This window comes from Drosophila pseudoobscura, chromosome 4 (assembly GCF_009870125.1).
Source record: "Drosophila pseudoobscura strain MV-25-SWS-2005 chromosome 4, UCI_Dpse_MV25, whole genome shotgun sequence".
NCBI lineage: Eukaryota > Metazoa > Arthropoda > Insecta > Diptera > Drosophilidae > Drosophila > Drosophila pseudoobscura.
The window spans coordinates 26524459-26543887 of NC_046681.1; the positions used below are offsets into that span (position 1 = coordinate 26524459).

At 40.4% G+C, this 19429-nt stretch overlaps 1 protein-coding gene across 9 annotated transcripts in view; it reads left to right on the forward strand.

The window, feature by feature from the left end:
- Positions 1-19429, forward strand: part of Wdr62 (WD repeat domain 62) — an 80729-nt gene that overhangs the window by 34453 nt on the left and 26847 nt on the right. Inside the window, exon 1 of one of the 9 annotated variants that reach the window (XM_033381006.1) lies at positions 4177-4479. The exons of 3 other annotated variants lie outside the window; for them this stretch is intronic. In XM_033381006.1, coding sequence (XP_033236897.1) covers positions 4264-4479 — 216 coding nt within the window. In that variant the 5' untranslated portion in view covers positions 4177-4263. Of the gene's footprint in view, positions 1-4176; positions 4480-19429 lie in introns of those variants that run through there. 5 more of the 9 variants (XM_033381007.1, XM_033381016.1, XM_033381017.1 and 2 more) reach the window with 5 other exon arrangements.

Below are 19429 nucleotides of genomic sequence, written 5' to 3' on the forward strand. Positions count from 1 at the left end.
AACCTGCTTTGACTATTCTCTTCTACATAAATTATACTATTGAGTAGAACTTATTCACACCTTGTGGAAGATGTGTATGTGCTCTTATGTTCCACACTGCAGCCTTGACAACAACCAAACTTAAGCCGAGTTTCATCGAACTCTAACGCTGTGGATTGTATAAGAGATTGTCCCCCCTTTTGTCACTCATTTCCTCACTCCCTACGATCGACATCATGTTGCGCTCGTGATCCAGTTTTCCTCTTGTTTTATTTGCGTCTCTTTCTGTGTCTCCCAACGGAAAAATGAAAGTTTTAGTGCATTCATTCCGAACATCGCCCACAAATGTCATTTATTTTATATTTTTATCGATTTATTTGTACCGCTTTTGTCTGCATTTTGATTAATTTGTTTGAATGAAGACAAAAATATTTGATTTATAATGCAAAATTGGTTATAAGGGGGCGTTTTGGGATGGGCTTGGACGTAAGGTATTCCATTGAAATGGTTGGGAAATACTAACAAAACATTTGCCGATAATTTTTCACTGGATTTCTCCTTTAGCTGGCTGTATTACCTTACACAATAGGTCAAAAGCGGCTAAAGTGTTTAAAAATGGCATCTACATAAAATGATTCACTTGTGATCCCAAATCTGTTCGGTTTTGGGTACACCAAATATGTCTCATGCCTCTTAACAGCCAAAAATATCAATTAAATGTAACAAAAATCAACAACAGTCCCATATTTAATCAACTTTTACACGCAATCCCTCGCCCATCATCTTTTTTCGACCCACATTCCACCCCGCTTAGCCAGTTTCCACACCGCACCCAACCACCCCACTCAGTGCAAGTGGATGGTGGAAGGTCATTAGCCATTCTCACACCTCAGCACTTGGGATCCACAGGGTAACGTAACCCACAATTAATCTCGAATTTCACGCAATTATTAAAAACAAAACAATTGCATTCAGCGGCTGATGTCAAGTTCAATGCACGCAGCAGACAGACAAACACCCAAAAGCCCCCACCCTCCCACGCTCTCCTATTAAATAATAAACCAAATCGAAAATGCATTTATTATTGCGCAGAGAGAGAGAGAGATCAAGCGAAAGACTTTCACGCTCAATGAAAGCTCTCTCTGGTAGTGTGACCCTCTTTGGCCAGCAGCAAAAACAACAGCCAGTGAGTGCCCGCCCGCCCATCAGCTGTTGGAGTTGTGGAGAGCCAAGCTCTCTCTCTCTCCCTCTCTGTTGATCTCTCTCTCAGTCTCTCGGGCCAAAAGGTTTTTCTGTTATTGTTTGTCAGCTGCTGCTGTTTTTACACCCTGTAATCGTAGATAACCAGGGCATGCCTGTGTTTTGATCGTGTAAATGTGCATTGTATATGTATATGAGAAGAAGTTTATGCTTGCGAGATCTTATTGTTGAGAATTAGTCTTTTTATGAATTAGAGCCACCATAGTTGATGTTTTGTATAAAAGCTGTCCAACCATCTACTAAAAGTCGTTCCAAAGGCTGTTCCTTGTGATTCACTAGAGGGTATCCCCACACTCTACAATGCTACTGCTTTAGCCCGTTAGAGGCGTCGGCTCTCTCTCCCCACGGCTCTCTGGCTCTGTCTCTGTCTGGCTCTCTCTCTCGTGAGCTTTACTCTGCTCTGCGCCGCTGGCTCTGGCTCAAATCGCTTTGGCGTCGGTCGTCCCCATGCGCCGTATGCCGTGCTTTCGTTACAGTTTGTTTCCATTTGGTGCTGCGCGGTCGCGTCGCGTCTCCGCCCCGCGTTTTGCATTTGTATTAGTGCGCATGCAATTTTGTTGTTGCATTTTATTGCTGCTGCTGCATTTTGCAATTTGAAAATTATGAAAAACTAATCAGAAAATCGAGCAAAAACACAACAGCCCAACCTGCAGCAAAAACAAATAATATTAAGAGAAATAGTGGTAATATTCGATGTTTAACAAATTGAATTTGTGTTGAATTTTCCTGAGGAGAGACGAGACGAGGTGCACGACCCGCTTTGCTCGTTTAGTTGTTGTTGTGTCTTTCGACTTTTGTTGCTGTTTTTGTTTCTAATTTGCCCAAAAAAAACTGCGCCAACGACCTTCGGAATGATGTATTGCCATCCCCCTCTCGGTTCGACTCTTTTTTTCTGTTTCTGTTTTTTTTTTTTTGTGCGTGTAATTCGGTCGACAGCGACGTTAACGTCAACGTCAACGTCAGCGCAGCCAACAACAAAAAATAATTAGTTTTAATGCCCCCCGAAATGACGTTATATAATGTCTGTAGAAGAGTAAAAATCACACAGAAAAAGACGGTGGGGGGCTGGGCTGGTGACCATTTACCGTTTGTGATTCTTGCGCTTAATCAAATCAAGTGATTAGATCACTCTTCTGAAATAAACAGAGAGAAAGAGACAACGAAAGAGGGTACAGAGTGGAATGCATTCGAAAGTGTTTGTAGAATGTGTGTTGGAAATTATTTAAATTCGACTGTAGAAACCCAACAAGAAGAAAACGTTTATTGAAAGAATTCTTCTATTAAGTTAGACTCTGAAATTTAGTTTGGAGCATTCGATATATATTGGACATACAAATGGTTTTAATCATTGATAGTTGACTATGAAAATTCTAGAAATGAAACCAAAAAATTTAGGGGAAAGGCAATAAATTTGTTCATCTTCTTAATGAAATTAATTCTTGTAAATTAAATATAATAATAAATTTGAGTGATAAATTTATGAAATTTATTCAAATTGAAGTCTCACCAGAAATAGACCTATTTCAAACCATCCTTTTACCCCTAAAGTCGTACCAGCTCGTAATTCGTAAGAAAATCTCTATTTTTATAGTTTTTTTGCCTCTGTGGCGTCTACTCGTGCAAAACTTTATTTATCTAACTTTCGACTCGTTTTTTTCTGATAGTATTCCGCGACTGCTTATCAGAGGTCTGGTCTTCTGATATGCTCCGTTCCTGAACCCCGAAAATAAACACTTTCGAAGATAAAGAGCAAGAGCCCAAAACGAAATTGTATTTTTTTGCACTTTGAAACATCATGGAAATGTCCATTGAAAATTAATTCTATGTGAAAATTAAAAACGAATGAGAGAAAAGGAAAATACAAAAAAATACTATAAATGTTTGCAGTTGTAGACTTTGTTTTGCTCTTTCCACCTGATAAGATTCACCTCGCGTGAGCAGCAACAAAAAGTCATTGGCAAAACAACAAAAATTAATGTTAGTTAAGGCAAAAAAACAACAACAAGAGCAGAAAGAAACAGAAAGAATAACAATTGAAAGAGTATGAAAAGGTGATAAGAGAAAAGCCCACAGGGGAAACGGCAGTTTTGTGAGAGGCAAAGGTGATGCAGAACAAGTCGAGGCAATTAAAGAGGGCAAAAGTGGGAGAGAGGGGGGAGGAGGAGGGATAGGAAGGAAGAAACAGGCAGATAGCAAGACAGAGAGGGAGAGAGAGAGAGAGTGGGCAAAGTGGAAATGCAAATGAAATGCAGTATAGAACAAATATCAATAACTAAAAGTCGGGGGAATACGGAAATATATTTATAGGAAAAAAAATGAAAAGATAATAAATTTGGTAAATATTATAGAGTATAGAAAACATGTAGAAAATTGTGTTGGGGCCAAAAAATAATAGAAAAAACCGTGTTGAATGAATTTAAACAAGCAGGACATAACATAATATTTATACATAATTTTTGGGGAATCTTTGAAGCAGTAAAAAACAGAGAAATTGTATAGCAAATAGCAAACTGTTTTATTTCTGTTGTTCAGAACGTAACCCTATTTGCGATGACTGTTTTGTCAACATCCGCCACAGAAGTCGCGGCAGCAGCAGCTGTTGAATGCCACTTCCCCCTAGAACCCTCCCTGTCTCTGCCCCCGCCATTGCCCGCAGCTTATTAAAATTTGTGTGTTGTTTTTAGCAAAATGTTTTGCCCCACAAAAGCAATTGACATTTACACTGAAAAAGAGAACAAGAGAGAGAGAAAATGAATAAAATATAGGAGCAGAGAAGAGCAGCAGCACAAAACGGAATGTGACGAATCGTTAACCAAAACAAAAACACACAAAAAACAATGTAATTGTGAAAATGTAAAATCACAAAAGAAAAAAGAAACACACACTCAATAGCAACAAATACAAATACACAAAAAACAAGTGAAAAGTGTGGAAAATTTAGTGAAAAAGTGCGAGAAAAAATTAAGTGAAAAAGTGAGGCGACACACAACACAGCGTGGTGTTTGCTGCCCCTGCCCCACCATCATGCGGCATTTAATCATGACCCCAACATCGCTGTCGATGTCAACGCCATCGCTCTCGACGCTGCACCACCAGCGCATGGCGCTGCAGTCCCCCTCCAGATCCACATCGACATCGTCATCGACAGCGGCATCCACGCCGCTAACGCCATCGCCATCATCGGTTTTTGGTGGCGGCTCCTCGCCCAAGTTCCCAGCGAACTATGAGCGCAGCGAAAAAGTGAGTTCCAAAAACAACAAACAGAAAACAGAAAACCTGCCCCCCCCCCCCCCATCAGCCCCATCATAATTTACTCCATATTGTTCCATGAATGGGCTACGATCCACGATGAGTGCATTGCATTTTCCTCTAATTATGTTAATTTCTTGGACCTTTTTTTGCATTCATTTCATTTCTGAATGGATGGAACTGTGTGCTCTCTTTTGTGGGGCAATATAAGAGGAGGTCTCTGGCCTCTGTTTTCTTGGGGCGGCACTTTGAGCACCTGACATTTATATTTGATTTTTCCTTGCGCTTGGAATTTTAAACTAAAACCTTTACTCTTTGGAAATCCGAGCAGGAGAGCCTCTTCCCGTAGAGGAATTTCCACATTCATCTTTTTATTGAGAGCCATTCTCTGAGGCTTCTTGCACATGAAGCTGCCTTTTTGCAAGTGCCTTTCTCTTCGACGATGCCTGGAATGTGGACTTTTCTTTGGGCAAGGCCTACTTCTAAGCTGTTCTTAAGCTTAAACATGGCCTCAGGGAATGGTTTTTTGTAGAATTCTTTGGAATACTTCCTAAGGAGTGTCGTTGCAGCCTTTCTTTTGTAATAAACAGAGGAATTCCTTTTTTAAATTGTTAAACATTAATGAAGAGAGCTCTTATTGGGCAGATATATTTAAGAGTGTCTTTGGAATAATCTTCCCAGGCGATCCTCTATTTTCTTTATAAGATATTTCCCTGGGCTTTAGTTTTATTAAGGCTAGATCCACACCCAATCCTTAAAAACCTTTTTACATGTTCAACTTTATCTCTCTAGCTCTTTCTGTCTACCCCTTCTGACCTTTATTATGCCATCTATCCATCGCCTGATCTCCTAATTATAAGCCTGGTTCCTTCATTGGTTTTAGGCCGCATGCAAGACAACTTTTTGTGTTTTTTTTTTCTGGTTTGTGGGGAAAAAGGCTGGAAAACTTTTGCAAATGTCAGCGTCGCAATTTGCGGCAAACAATTTTCTAATTTGTTTTCCCCGATTGCAGCCGTGGGGAGAAAAATCAACAGCAAAAGCAACAACAGAAACTTTTCAACGTTTCAACGACTTGCGTAATGCGGCAATAATTAATCAAGTTACGGCTGTGCAGCAGCAATAAAACAGGAAAAAAAAACCTGTGCAAGCATTTTGATTTAACGAGGTATCTCTGGGATGCAACCCCCTCCCCCCGCCCCCCTCTTTATGCCCCATGGCTGAAGCCAAAGTTCAAGGTCGTTGTCGATAATCAAACAGCATTTTCACACGCAATTTGCATTTTCCCTGTTTTTTTTTTAATTTCTGTGTAAAAGTCTTTTTTCCCTCCTTTCGTTTTCATTTTTTTCGGCCACTTTGTTGCCAAATGGAAATATGATTTTTCCTGGGCATTTTCTTTGCTGTGTTTTTCCATCTGATCTTGCAGAGAAAAATCATTTTCACAGCCGCTTTGAGCTTTTTGGAGCAGAAAACATTGCTTCTGCACTTGGGGGCCTTTTCCTGCATTTTCCATATGCAGATGCCCCCACTTTTCTTTCTACACGAATGATGGACATAATTGCCCCTCTACAGCCACGCCCACACCACCACCACCGCGCAGCAACAGCAAACAGCAAACAGCAAGAAACAACTTCATTTTCAGCCGTAATTGTTTTGGCCCATATGCTGCTTCTCCTTTTTGCAGCCGCAGTTTCAGTCTCAGCCTCCACGCAGCAGCCTGAACATTGCTCATACGCCGTGTTATCCATTCCGTTGGCTACTTGGCAAATTGAAAGCAAAACGCAATCCCCCCCCCCCCCCCCCCCCTCTGATGTCTGCCCTCCTCTCTGTCTCTCTCTGGCAACTCTCGCGGAAAAGCTGTTTGGGGGGAAAATGCAGCAGCAGTCGTCTCGATTTTCCTCTTCTATTTCTATTACTCTTTTTTTTTGGTTAGAGGTTATTGGGAGTTTTCATCGGAGATGTTTGGTATGGAGCAAAGGAAAATATTATCTATGCTATAAATAATGTACGTTTATTTCTTTAAAAATTCTCTGGTAGAGTATCAAACACTTCGACTATCCTTTGTTTCCCTTTTCTTGTTTTGTTCTACTTTTGTGTCCGCTAGAAACAAAACCAATGTAAAGCTGTCTTGCAAGTCTGTCTCATGGCAATGTTTTCTTCTAATGACCAGGCCTCCCTGCACTCTCCTCCTCCTCCTCCTCTCTCTCTGGCCGTCTCTTGCTGCCTGTCTCGGTTTTGTTGGGAAAGTGTTCATCAAGTCTCCTCTGTCGTTTATCATATTTTGCTATTAGTCTCCAGCGCGAGACTTTCTACTTGCAATGAGACAGGGAGAAGGTGAATGCGGCGGAGGAGGAGGACGAGGAGGAGGAGCGGGTGGTGCCTGTAGAAGGAGTACACATCGCTCAGACCCGGCCAGAAAGTAAAGTGTCGTCGTTTTGTAAGCATTTATCCCCAGGCACAAAGTGTTTGAAAGACTGACTTTCTTGGCTGGATCGGATCGCCTTCTCTTCTCTTCTAAATATGGCCTAAACGATTCTCTTTTTATGGCATTCGAACAAAGTGAAAACTCTTCTTGAACGAGTGTTAATCATTCTTTGGGAATTGATTTGTCAATCAATGATTGAGAGTCCGAAGATGTTGGGAGAAAGAGAAATTAAATGAAAATAATTGGAATTATTGATAGATGTTTTACAGGAAGACACGAAGCTCCCGTAGAGCGATAATTCAGATCGATGTCCATAGAATAGGCCACTCATAGATCAAATCAATCTGTAGTTCTCAGATCATTCATAATTCCTCTCTTCCTTCAATAATAACACTCCCATACACCCACGTCTGTCTCACTCCAAGCCCAGACAATCTCCGAGGTAAATATCCAATTCAAATCCCCACAAAACGTGTTCCTATAATATCATAATATACACTTATCTCCAAAGATAAGATGGCGGCCTGACATCATGTAATTATTTTGGCTAATGATCGTTCAATGATCGTTCGGGGGTGGAGCCTATCACGGAGCCGCCTGTTCCCTGTTCCGCTGATAACAGACGAGGGGGGGGCTTTCATTGGGAGATTAGAGGCTTAGAGGCAGCGAAATGCAAACAAATCGAACAGAATTTCAATCAAATTAAAGGGAAGCCTGGGAATCAGAGGCGCCGCAAACTTAATTAACTTTCAATCAACTTGAAGCTTGTGGCGGCAGGTGATGTGGCACAGGTGGCAGGTCTCAGGTGGCACCAAGCGGTCTGCCTCCATTTGGGTTTTTCATTTCCCGCTCGTACTCTCTTTTTTGGTGAAAGGAAGCGGATATGCATTTCCCCAGCCTTGACTTTTATCTCTTTCTCTTTCCATCCGCTTTCCACTTCATTTCCCACTTTCCTTTCGAAAGAATCTCGCCATTCAATGATTAATTAAAACCGATTTATACACTGATTAAATGCAATCTCTCACTCTTTGTCGCTTTTCTCTTGAATAAAATTCTGAGGAAAAGTGCAGCCCATAGGCTCAAAACAGAGATTTCCTTTGTCTGCAGATCGAGACCCAGCGGAGACCCAGCCCTCTTTTTCAATACCATTTCCAATCCATTTCAATCCAATTCCATTCCCCGGCAATGGTCATACATCATTTAGTGGCATGCACTCGCACTCGTACCCCTATCTTGTGGCATATCATTTGAGTTTTCTTTTTGTATCTGCAGAAAAAAATAACAGAAAAATTATATCAATATGCGGCATGTCATGAGTCAGGCAGGCCTCTGGTCCCTGGTCCCTGGTCCAAAGGAGGCCCAAAGCCCAGAGCCCAGACAGCAGCAGCCCCAACCCAACTTTGGCCTCAAAATGTAACAAAATATGCTTACCACATACAGTGGGGACTCTCTATTGAGCGATAGATTTGATATCTTAATGGGAGTGCTGGGATTTTATGGCGAAATTAGTTTTATCCAAATGTCATCGATGCTGGGATTTTTTTTTTGGATTTAACGGGAGGGTGAGGAAAAAGTAAGTGATTCTTAAAGAAATGGTACGCGATTGAAGAGCAAAACTTGAAGGGGGTTCATAGAAATTACAGAAAAATTATGCCCTTTCTAGATTAAACGATACTCAAAGAGTATGGGGATAAGTACATATATTAGATTTGTGGTCGATGTGTCGTTTCCGACCCCATAAAGTATATATATATATATATGATTATCGTCAATAGCCGAGTCGATTGATCCATGTCTGTTGGGTCGGTCTTGTTTGACGCCTAGTTCTCAGAGACTATTAAAGCTAGAGCTAGAAATTTTGTATCTAAACTCCTGTGATATCACACTGAATCCAGCTAGCTTCAAAATTTCGCCGCTCCCAATTCCGCCTCCACAAAGAACGTAAATCTGTGGGAGAATCATAGAGAATGACCGTATCTACAAGATTTGGTTTAGATCGGATCATTTTGGATAGCCAGAAGGAACAAAAATCCACGCTCTTCCTCTTACAGTGTGTGCCCCTTTTTTTATTATAATTTGTTAATTGTTTTTATTATTTTTATTATATATTTTTTGTATTACAAAATTTTCCTAAAACATATTTTTTTTTACCGCTTGTTTATGGAATCTCCACTGTACTTCCAATTTATATAAATGTTGAACATTGTTGTTGTTTATTGCTTTGCTTCACCTATTTTTTGTTGTTTTGTTGCTTTTTTGTAGCCAGCATTTGTTTGGTGTTGAACGTTTGGCGTTAAAATGCATTTTCCTCAGCGGCTGAGGCTGCGGCTGAGGCTGCGACTGGGACTGGGGTTGGGGTTGGGGCTAAAAAACGTGCGGCTCGTTTAATTGAAAGGCTTTTGGGCATGCGACAAAACACGACGAATATTGAAAGTCAAAGCTGCCGCTCCTCTCGGGCTGTCAGGCCCCTAGTTCTCTCCGCAAAGCCCCACCAGATCTCGGGCCTGAAGATTAGAGACAATGCAGCCGAGACGTCGTCGTCTATTGAAACAATATCCGACTTTTAATTTATGCCAGAGCTTTGGGCTTTGGCTGGCTTTGGCCACTAAGCCACTGAAAGCCGCACAATGAATGGAGCCTTAAAGCCAATAGAAACAAAAAAGAAACCACTCACTCAGCGCTGCAACACCCAGCCACCCAGCCACCCACCCACCACACACGACCTCTACGCCACTTGAGAGCCTTCCTTGGGCTCTACTCTAATATTGATGGGTGTTTTGCTCGATTGTGTGGCCTCTATGAAAAGGACAAGAGGATTAAACATGCATGATTATAATTAAGGTTTAGTTGGAGTGATCAAGTGCATAATTTATAGGGATTTTTGGAGAGTGTAGAGTCCTTCAAAGAACACCTTTGCAAGGACTTACGGGGAGACTTTGTAGAAAAGCTTAGAGATTTATATACAATCAATATCCTTAGATTCGATTATGTTATAGTATCTTTTAGGAACTGGAAACATCCTTAAGAAGATGCAGTTTTAACCACGAAATAGATCACATTATTATAAGGGATTTTCCTGAAGTATGCTTGAAGAACCCTACCTTCTTTGCCTTCTGGGGTTTCCCTTTTCTAGTTCTTCAAGTCTCTCTGCCATAAACATGATGTTCATTAAGAAAGCACCACCTTTGGTGACCTCGCCAAAAGAGAGTTTTTCCCAGTTCCCCATTTACAGCGTATCCAATCGTCGTAGTGGTTTGAACTTGTTTTCCCCCCCTTTGCCATTTGGCTTTTTTGGCCTGGATCTCCTTTAGTTTTCTCTGCACTGCTCTGCTCTGCACTGCTCTGGTCTGGTTGCATGCCGCTTGGGGCGCTAATATATGCTAATCCCCAATGCGCTTTTGCAGCCAGCGACACACCCACGCAAAGAGCACCCAAGAGGAGGCGCAGGAGGGGGGTGGTGGAGGAGGTGGAGGAAAAGTGGCCTAAGACCAGACCCGTCTAGAGTAGCCTTTTGCTGCCGTTTTGGGAAAGTCGTTCCCGTCTTGGCCGTCTTTCCTTTTACTTTCAACTTTTCACCGCCAATGCGTTTTTTTTGTTGCTTCTCTCTTTGAAGGTTTTTTTCCTTGATTAAATTTACATTGTAGCTTTTCTTATTGGAAAATCTCGAAACTGATATACCATCCAGCTATTACCTCCAGCATCTACTTGAATGGTATCGCACTGTATCTATTGCATCTGTGTTCCATTCCTCGTCTGATCTCATTTCTAGTATTTGCTAATTTCTTGTGCGGCCATGTGGAAAACTCTTGGCCGCTTGGCCGAACGCCTCACAAATTGTTTTCCCTTTTTTTCTTGTTTTCTTCTCGCTTTTCCTTATACCTTAGAAAATTTTGTTGGTGGGAGCGCAGTCACCCATGGACTGGGGCTGCCGCTGTTTTTTGTCTGTATTTTCTGGATGTTTGGGAGGGGAAAAAGTGTTTGGGCCATTTGCATGATTAATGCTTTTCGGCCACTCTTTTGGGTTGGGTCCAGTGCCAGTGCCCGATGCCCGATGCCCGAGCCAGAGTTCGTTTCAGAGCTCTCCTCTGTTTGAACCTCATTTGGTCGGGGCCTTGGGGCGTGTGCCATCTTTTACTTATTAACTCGACTATTAAGCCCAATTACAGTTGCATTTACTTGTGGCAGCCCTGCTGTGAGTGTGGGTGGAGTCTTTTCAAGGCTGTAGTTTCCGGTTTTCCAGAGTGAATAGAAAATAATTGTTGGCTTTGCTGGCTAAATGGATCTGTGGTGCTGAAAGTGAGATCTGAGATGTTGTTTATGGGATTAATGCGGGTTATCCTATGAATTATGTATGAACGGATTTGGCGGCTATGAGGATGGGTAAAAAGGCTTGCAAAAGATACAAGCTACAAGAGATATGGATGGATGAGTGGATAAATGGTTGCATTAATGATACTTGGGCTAAAGATGAGAGATACAGAAATAATAATTATATGTTTACTAATAGTTATGGGAATATGGGTACTATATAGGTGATTCCTGAGTACTTATTAGAAGAAAAACAAAATACATATATTGTGCATGATGCTCATCGCTGCTCCACTCAAGACTCGTTAAGCAGTTTCCCCCCGACTCCACATCTAAAGATACATGTATCCTAAATTCCTTAGCATCACATTCCCGAACTCCTGAGTGCAAATTACATTTAACATTCCCTGTCAATTGTCACCCACTTGCTGTAATGTCACCAGCCCCATATATCTTTTATCGCCTGTCAAAGAACTCACGATATAGCAATGAAATTTCATGCTTAGAAAACCACAAGAGAGCGAACATCATCATCATTCCATGCCATGGCATGCCATTCCCTAACTCGAAGACAGGAACGTGACAACTTTCAGGCCCTCTGACAAATCGCCCCAAAGGCTAATTAGAAGAACATTATGTAGAGCACATACATATGCACACTCGTGAGGGAAAGAGAATAGAGAGAGAGAGAGAGAGGGAGGAAGAGCTGAAGTTTATTACAAAACAGAGACTGGCAGAGACAGTGGGAAAGATCCGTTTAGTTGTGGAACATAAAATAGTTGTTGAAACGGTAAATGCTTACCACCGAGCGGCACTATTTTCTGGTGCAACATACTATTCTGGCCCACATGGGTGTGACCCCCTGGCCACCACTTGCCCCCTGCCCCCCACACACACACACACACACACACCTTTCATTAAATGGAAACTGTTGCAGCAAGTCGTGTTTCCAGTCGTGGCATGGCGCTGTTTCCCATGTGTGAACAAAAAACATCAAGTTGACCATAAAACAATGCAAAACAGTTAGAGCCACAAATGAGCCACAGAGACAGAGAGAGAGAGAGAGAGAGGGAAGAGCAGAGGGGCATAGGGGCAGAGGCAAATAGCGAATTGTAACCCATGAAATTATAACAAGTTTTTTCCGAAAAAGTGTCAATGAACTGAGCCAAAAAACAACACTCACACACTCAATTGTTGTTGCACGAATATAATATATATATGTAGAGAGCCACAGAGCAAGTGTCAGGTTGGATCTGGATTTTTCTTGGGGGGCAACAAGGCGTAACAGATTGGCAGAGTGACCTGCGAACCGAGGGGGGAGTATTCGTAGGCGAGATGGTGGCTCATCTCTCAAGCATGGAAAAACAAAGGAAAAACAATGGAAAATGCTTGCCATAACGGAAGGGAAATTATTGAACCTGATCTGAAATAAATAATCGATGAATCTTATTAATATATAGAGGGGAAGATACTTACTTGAAGATAGAGAGTAAAAGAGATGACGCCTAAAAGACATACTAGTAGAAGCTATAAAAGACATAAAAGACATCCCAATAGTGCACCCAAATCCATAGATTATGTTCTGTAAGATCTATGAGATCTGCTATACTCCCTTCTGTATTTCAAACCAACTTCTTGGACGAGACTCTTTGGACTAGTGAGGGAATACTGAAACGTAGTACAGAGGTGCCAATTACAGAGAAAAAAGGAGTGATAAATCTAGGAAAATAATATAAAATAGGACAAATATGTTGCTGTTGAATGGTTTGACGTTTACATGAGAATGGTATTAAACTCAAAAAATCCCAATAAAATTGCTTTATATATTGTCAATTATCAATAAAGTAATATAAAAGTACTTCTTTTCAAAGAACGTGCTTAATAGTTGAACAGTTGGAGGAATCCGGCTTTAGTTCAGAGAATCGTCCGATAATACTTCAGGGAGTGCCTAACATTCTCCGATAACCATACCATGCAGATCGTCCAGGTAGTAAATCTATAAGCACATTTTTTAAGGAACTTCTCCCCTTCGAATGAGAACCCAATAGCGCAGTGCCACTGCACCCTCATAAGTCATCTCTTTCAATAGTAGTTTCCCCACTCTAAGAATACCTCCCACCCCCAATCTTATCTGTACCATAGATAGAACATGGCTGGAGCTCTCCCGCGGAGGTCATGTACATATTTGCAATCTGGAGTTACCTCACGCCTCATGGCTGCATGCAACGTTCCATTGTATCCATCAATCAATTGCCTTTTTGCACCCTTCTAAGGCGTTCCGCCCTCCGCCCCCGCAAAGCGATATGTGATTTGTGATTTGCATAATTTCCAGCACCGGAAAAACGTGACCAGTTATTGCAGAATTATTCCTTAGATATGCACGAGGTGTGCCTTACAAATTCAAATAACTCGACTCTGATTCCGAATCGGTTTCTGTTTCGGTTACGGACTGGTCTGGGAACTGGACTTGGCCTAGAGCATGGTAAAAAAGCTCTCGTTCTTGATTTTTATTCAGTTTATTGATAAGCTTTCACGGGCAAAAGTTTCTGCCTGCTGCGAATGACCTAAGCATTTATTTTTATAATATTTTTGCAATATTTATAAACCAATGAAGTGGTCAACAGGTGGTATACGTAATGCCCGGTTGGAGTTAAGCGATTGAAACTAAAGCCTTTGAAAAATGTGATATGATAGTGGGCTCTAGAAATGTATTCTAATGGATAATTTTTCCCAAAATCGCATCATTCTGGGAGCACTCATTGCCGGTCTGCAATGAAGGATTTCATATCCTTGTCTGTACACCGATAATCAGTTCAACATTCTGTGATTATTTACCTTCTTTGGAGTCTGCTTTCTTTCTTAGCAGACGCCCATAAAGTGGGTCTCCCGGAATCAGTCCCAAGACCCCGACTGGGAACCACATCTCTTTCTCCACTCCAGACCATCCACTTGTCTGTTTGACACTTTTACGAGCACTGCCTAAGACGAGCACTAACACCCCCAAGGGGGGGAATGCTAAACTTTGTTATAGCCGCCAAATTGATGGCTTAAACATGTTGCAACAGTTTATCTGGCTTAAGCAACAAAATGTTTACTCTCTGCAGTTACTGGCTTTTTGCTCTCTGCATTTCTCTGAATCTTTCTCTGCAGTTCCCTTCATTGCTTTCCACATTTCCCTGCATCTTTCTCTGTATTTCGCAACCAAACCACTCTTTAACGTTTATGCAATCCGTTTGACAGGAGATCAGAAAAGGCGTGGAGCGGGGCGGGGCGGGAGGGGGCTTTTTGGCACGTCTTGGCATTTTTCTGTGGCCGATCGTGGAACGCCGTTAACCGCACCATGAAAACGTAGTTAACACTTTTCACCTACTATCTCTCTTCAGTATCTATTCCCCGCATTCCGTCTCTTCCCTCTGCTTGTCTGCCGCCTGGCGGCGTGTCACTCATTCACACCATGCCATGCCAGGCCATGCCCATTCGCATTGAGAAATTTTAAAATGCACTGAGCACATTCATTTATTTTGTTTCTTTTTTTCCGTCTTCTGTTTTGTGTTCTCTCTCTCTCTCTCTTTTTGTGTTTTCGTTGCGTTTCGTGAATTTTAAATGAAGTCAAAGCCGGCCGGCAAAAATATTCAATTGTTTTTCCGAGCAGCCGGGCAGACAAATAAATTTATCAAAAGTTTAGAATCGCAAAAGTTGTAGGCAGAATGACGACCAAGCGACTGACTGACTGGCTGGCTGGCTGGCTGGCTGTCTGTCTGTCTGTCTGGGGGTGTATCTGTGTATCTATACGTCTGTCTGTTTAAGTATTTGTATCTATTGCTCTCTGGTTGAGTATCCGTTTAATATATGGCTCTCTGTTGGAGTATCTGTATCTCCCTGAGTGTAGATCTGTTGCTCCACCTCTAGCTTCTCTTTTGTGTTTGTATTTTTTTGTTGTTTTTGGTTTTTGTTGTTCCACATTTCGACACGCGCAATTACATTTGTTTCAGCCCACACTAACATTTGTCGTTAGTGTTGCTGTTTACTTTTTCTACATAATTTTGTTTAGTTTTGTTGTTGTACTGTACTTAAACTTGATTTGTGCTGTGCTGTGGTCAATGCGCATTTTGTTTCGGCATTAAAACTTTTGAAGTTCCATTTCAAGTTCTGACATTTGGTGCGGGGCTGGCAAGTGCCAAAAAAGTTGTCAAATTTACTTAAAAAACTTGCATATGAATGTGTTCAAATATTTGGCAGAGATATGCATGTATTTATGGTAAATTTGTGGCCTTCAGATTTAGGAATTTAAATGTTTTCTAGGAGAAACTAGAAGAACTCTAATGTATATTAATGCAAATCTCAGATTTATCCTAGATATATTCTTTGAAATATATCAGTGTAACCAATATACTGAGATTCTGCACTTTTTTATTCAATTTCCTATGCAGGAACATAGAAAGGATTAAGGAAAGGCTTTAATCCAAGTTAGCACACAACCTTTGTAGTTTGCAGTTCAAAAAATAATACAAAGAAAAAGCTTATAAGAAATTTGCATAAAATATTAATGCAAAATTATTGTCATAAATTTGTATATAATAACGATTTGAAATTCTTCTAGTTATGTCACTAAAGCACCCCATAAATAGTGATTTATTTTCCCCTACAGTTTCAACACCTTCTCTTTCGTTTATCGTATGCGTTTCCCCTCTCTCTAGTGTTTCCTCCGAGATCTCTGTCTTCGTTTTGTTTTGCTTTTCGGAGCCAACCCACATGATTGGCAAATTGATTGATGTATGGGGCACGGCACTCCTAAATGCCTTTACGTTCTGCTTTACTTCAGCAAGCTCTGAGATATTGTATCTCTTGGGTGTCTGTGTATGTGTGGAGCTACCGAAACAGAGCCCAGAGACAGACGAGCCCAGCTCAACGATTTTCGATATTTATGTGTGTGTTTTTGACAGATTGACTTTCTCAGGCTGCCGCCCAAAGGTTAAGTGGCGATAAGATCCGATTCGGGTTCATTTGCATTTTTTTCGGATGATAATGGACTGTTTATCGGCTTATCATTCCATTAGCTGTTGACGCCCACAAAGTTGTGAGGGAAAAGTCTTTGGAAAATCATTTATACGCTGCCCACTTGCTTATGAATTTCCATATTTTCCTCTAGAGTTTAGTGTTTAACCAACAGTTGGATTTTTTGAATTGAACCTTAAATCTATTTGGGTTTTTTTTTCGTTATTTTTCGAGCTCTTTTCAGGTTTTTTGCTGCCGTTTTTGTTGTTTTGCCTTTGCAAATGCATTTCTAATGAGATTTGTCAGACTTTGAGACGCAAAAGATACTTGGGATGATGTCAGTATTCGCTTTGATTCTATTTCTAAAGAATTCCAAGTGAATTTCTCTGTTCTCGACTTAAACGAATTTGATTCTCCTTTCAGGGTTCTCCCTCTGCTGTTCTTTACTTAACTGAATTTTGTTTGGCTTTATGCCTTTTTGCTTGCATTGCGTGCCATAGAAATCATAAATAAAACATTATTTTCGGGGATTGGCCTCTGTCTAAGCTTTCTATTAACCATTTTGCTGAATGTCCAAAGAGCAAAGCTTGATCATTAATCAAAAATAGTATTATTTACTTTGGGCTTCCATTTTTAACAGCGGATGAAGCAAGTCTTCCCCCTCGTTTTATATGGTATTTCCTCACTTTGTTGCACTTTTCTGGTAGGCAACAACCAACCAAATTGGATTGTTTAACAAGCTGTAAAAATAATCACCACGGAGGCATAACAATTTGTTGACTTTATTGGTTATTGGCCACCCACTCGGACCAATGTCGGACAATGCAAAACCAGACCAAAAGAAACTGCAGTTTGCCCAACTTTTTACCAGAAATACGAGTACGAGTACGGGTACGAATATATGCAAATTGAGGTTACTAAATCTTGTTGTTTATGGCTCATTGAAGAATTTGTAACTTAATCTGATACATCGGACAGAGCGGAGCAGGGCAGGGCAAGGCAGAGTGGTTTGTTGGCTGGCTGAATCTTGGCCATCTCTGACCCAAATGAGTAATTCCATCGTATAAGAATGTGTTAAGAGTTTATCTCAACCCAACACCTTCTCTTTTTTGTTGCTTTTGTATCTGATTTGCATAGTTTGAAAGTTATTTGTTGTGGCTCTGGCTCTGTGTGGGGTCTGTGCTTGGGATGGGTTTGCTTTTTTGGCAGCCAAACCACACACATGGGGCTTGGCTGGCGGCCTTAATGAGGGTTAAAGTGTGAACTTGTGTGACAAAAAAGTACACATATTACATTAAGCAGAAAGGGTAAATGTTACACCACACAGTGAGGGGTGTTCTGGCAAACAAAAACGTTCAAAAATCGCCTACAATTTGCAAAGCATACTTTTAGGATAAATGTACAAATCTTAAAAAATAATTCTATATGATATAATTGCTAAAAATAAATGTTATAATTATAAAAAATATTTTGAATTTTACAAAACAAAATCTATCAAACGGAATTTAAGAAAGATCTGTTTCTACCTTGCCTTGAATCATGAGTTTTTTCTAACATTTTATCACAAGTTCTTAATGAATAAATCTTTTAATAAAATATTTAAATATTTTTACTATACAAAAAAGATAGCCGTTGGAATCGTCACAATGGGAGTACAAAAAGAAGGTCGCACCCGGTATCTCCTCCATAAATCGCTTCCTTTTATAATGATATCTACCCTGACATGATATCATTTACAGCCCCAATTGCCTGTCAATGGTTTTTGATAAGTTAATAGCTCTATAAAATGTAACCAGCGAAAAACAAACACAAATCAGAAATAAGTAGTCCCCGAACGATAATAAGAACTCTACTCTTGACATTTTTTCAAAACCCTCTTAAATTTGGTTTATATTTTTAACTTTAATAACTTCCTTTTGCCATTACAAATATATATATATATGTATATTAAATCTTAATTAAAGAAAGTATTTCAGTCAGTCAGTCAGTCGTTCATTCAGTCAAACCCAACTTTGTCTGGGTGCCAATTTTTTGAATGGGAGGTCTTAATGAGCTCAGGAAATCGTCGCCCGACATCGCCTTTCTGGCTGGCCATGAGACAGAGAGCAACAACAACAAACAGGCCAAAACACGCAAAATATCTGAGAGCCAGCAGAGAAAAAAAAAACTAAATTATACTTCAACATGAATTACGAAGCAATCTTTATGCCCGCCGCCCGCTGAGATACACGTAAATGTACTGGAAATCCATTTGGTCTCCGGCTTCCACTATGCTATATTTTATGGCTCTTGTAATAGTTTCTGATATGGAAACAAAGAAGCAACTAAAAAACACTTGACTTGGGCTGGGGCGTTGGCGGAATGTGCGCCGTTTCGCACTTGGCTTTTGGATTTGGCAAATTTATAATTATACATATTATGGGCTGAAAATGAAGGCTTAAGACGAAGATTTAGGTACTCTTTTGGGACATATATATCTTTAAACCATTCAGATTCCTATATACTGCAGCGATTTAATAAGAAAGATCTCAGAAACCTCAAAATTACAAAGAAATTGGAAATAAATCCTTCTCCTTAAAGATCTAAAAAGATGGAATCATATCTTGAGAGGAGAATGACGGAATGATACTCTAGCGATGGGTATTTATCCAGTACATCCTTTACCGATCCTTTCATATATTGATTCTGCGTGTTATACTAATCTTCCCTTACTTTTCTATCGCTCAAACTTCCATCTAAAATGAATGTACCCTCCATCCAAAAAACAATACACAAAGAATGCTCCCAAAAAACAATCATATGTGGGCAGAACTTTTGCCATCAAACAAAGTCTCTAATTTATGAAATGCCGGAAATTGTTTATCATCTTTTAGCAATGATTTTTGTGCCGACTTTTAATCAAATTATAAGTAATGTCTCAAGAAACATTTTAATACCACAAAATTAAGTACTTAAAATTTATCACCACAACACAGCACGAAACAACACAGAAAAAAAGAAGGAAAACTGCATTGGAAAACAAGAAAAAAAACATGAAAAATTGAAACCAATGTAAAGCAAAGCAAAGCAAACTGTGGGCAGATTTTGGGGGCTGGCAGTCACTGACAGACAGACAGACGACTGACACTTGTTATTAGAGCCAACACTTCTTTTGCGCTTGGGTGTACTACGGAGTTTTTTTTAATACTCTTTCTAGGGGGGGTATAATGAGTTTTT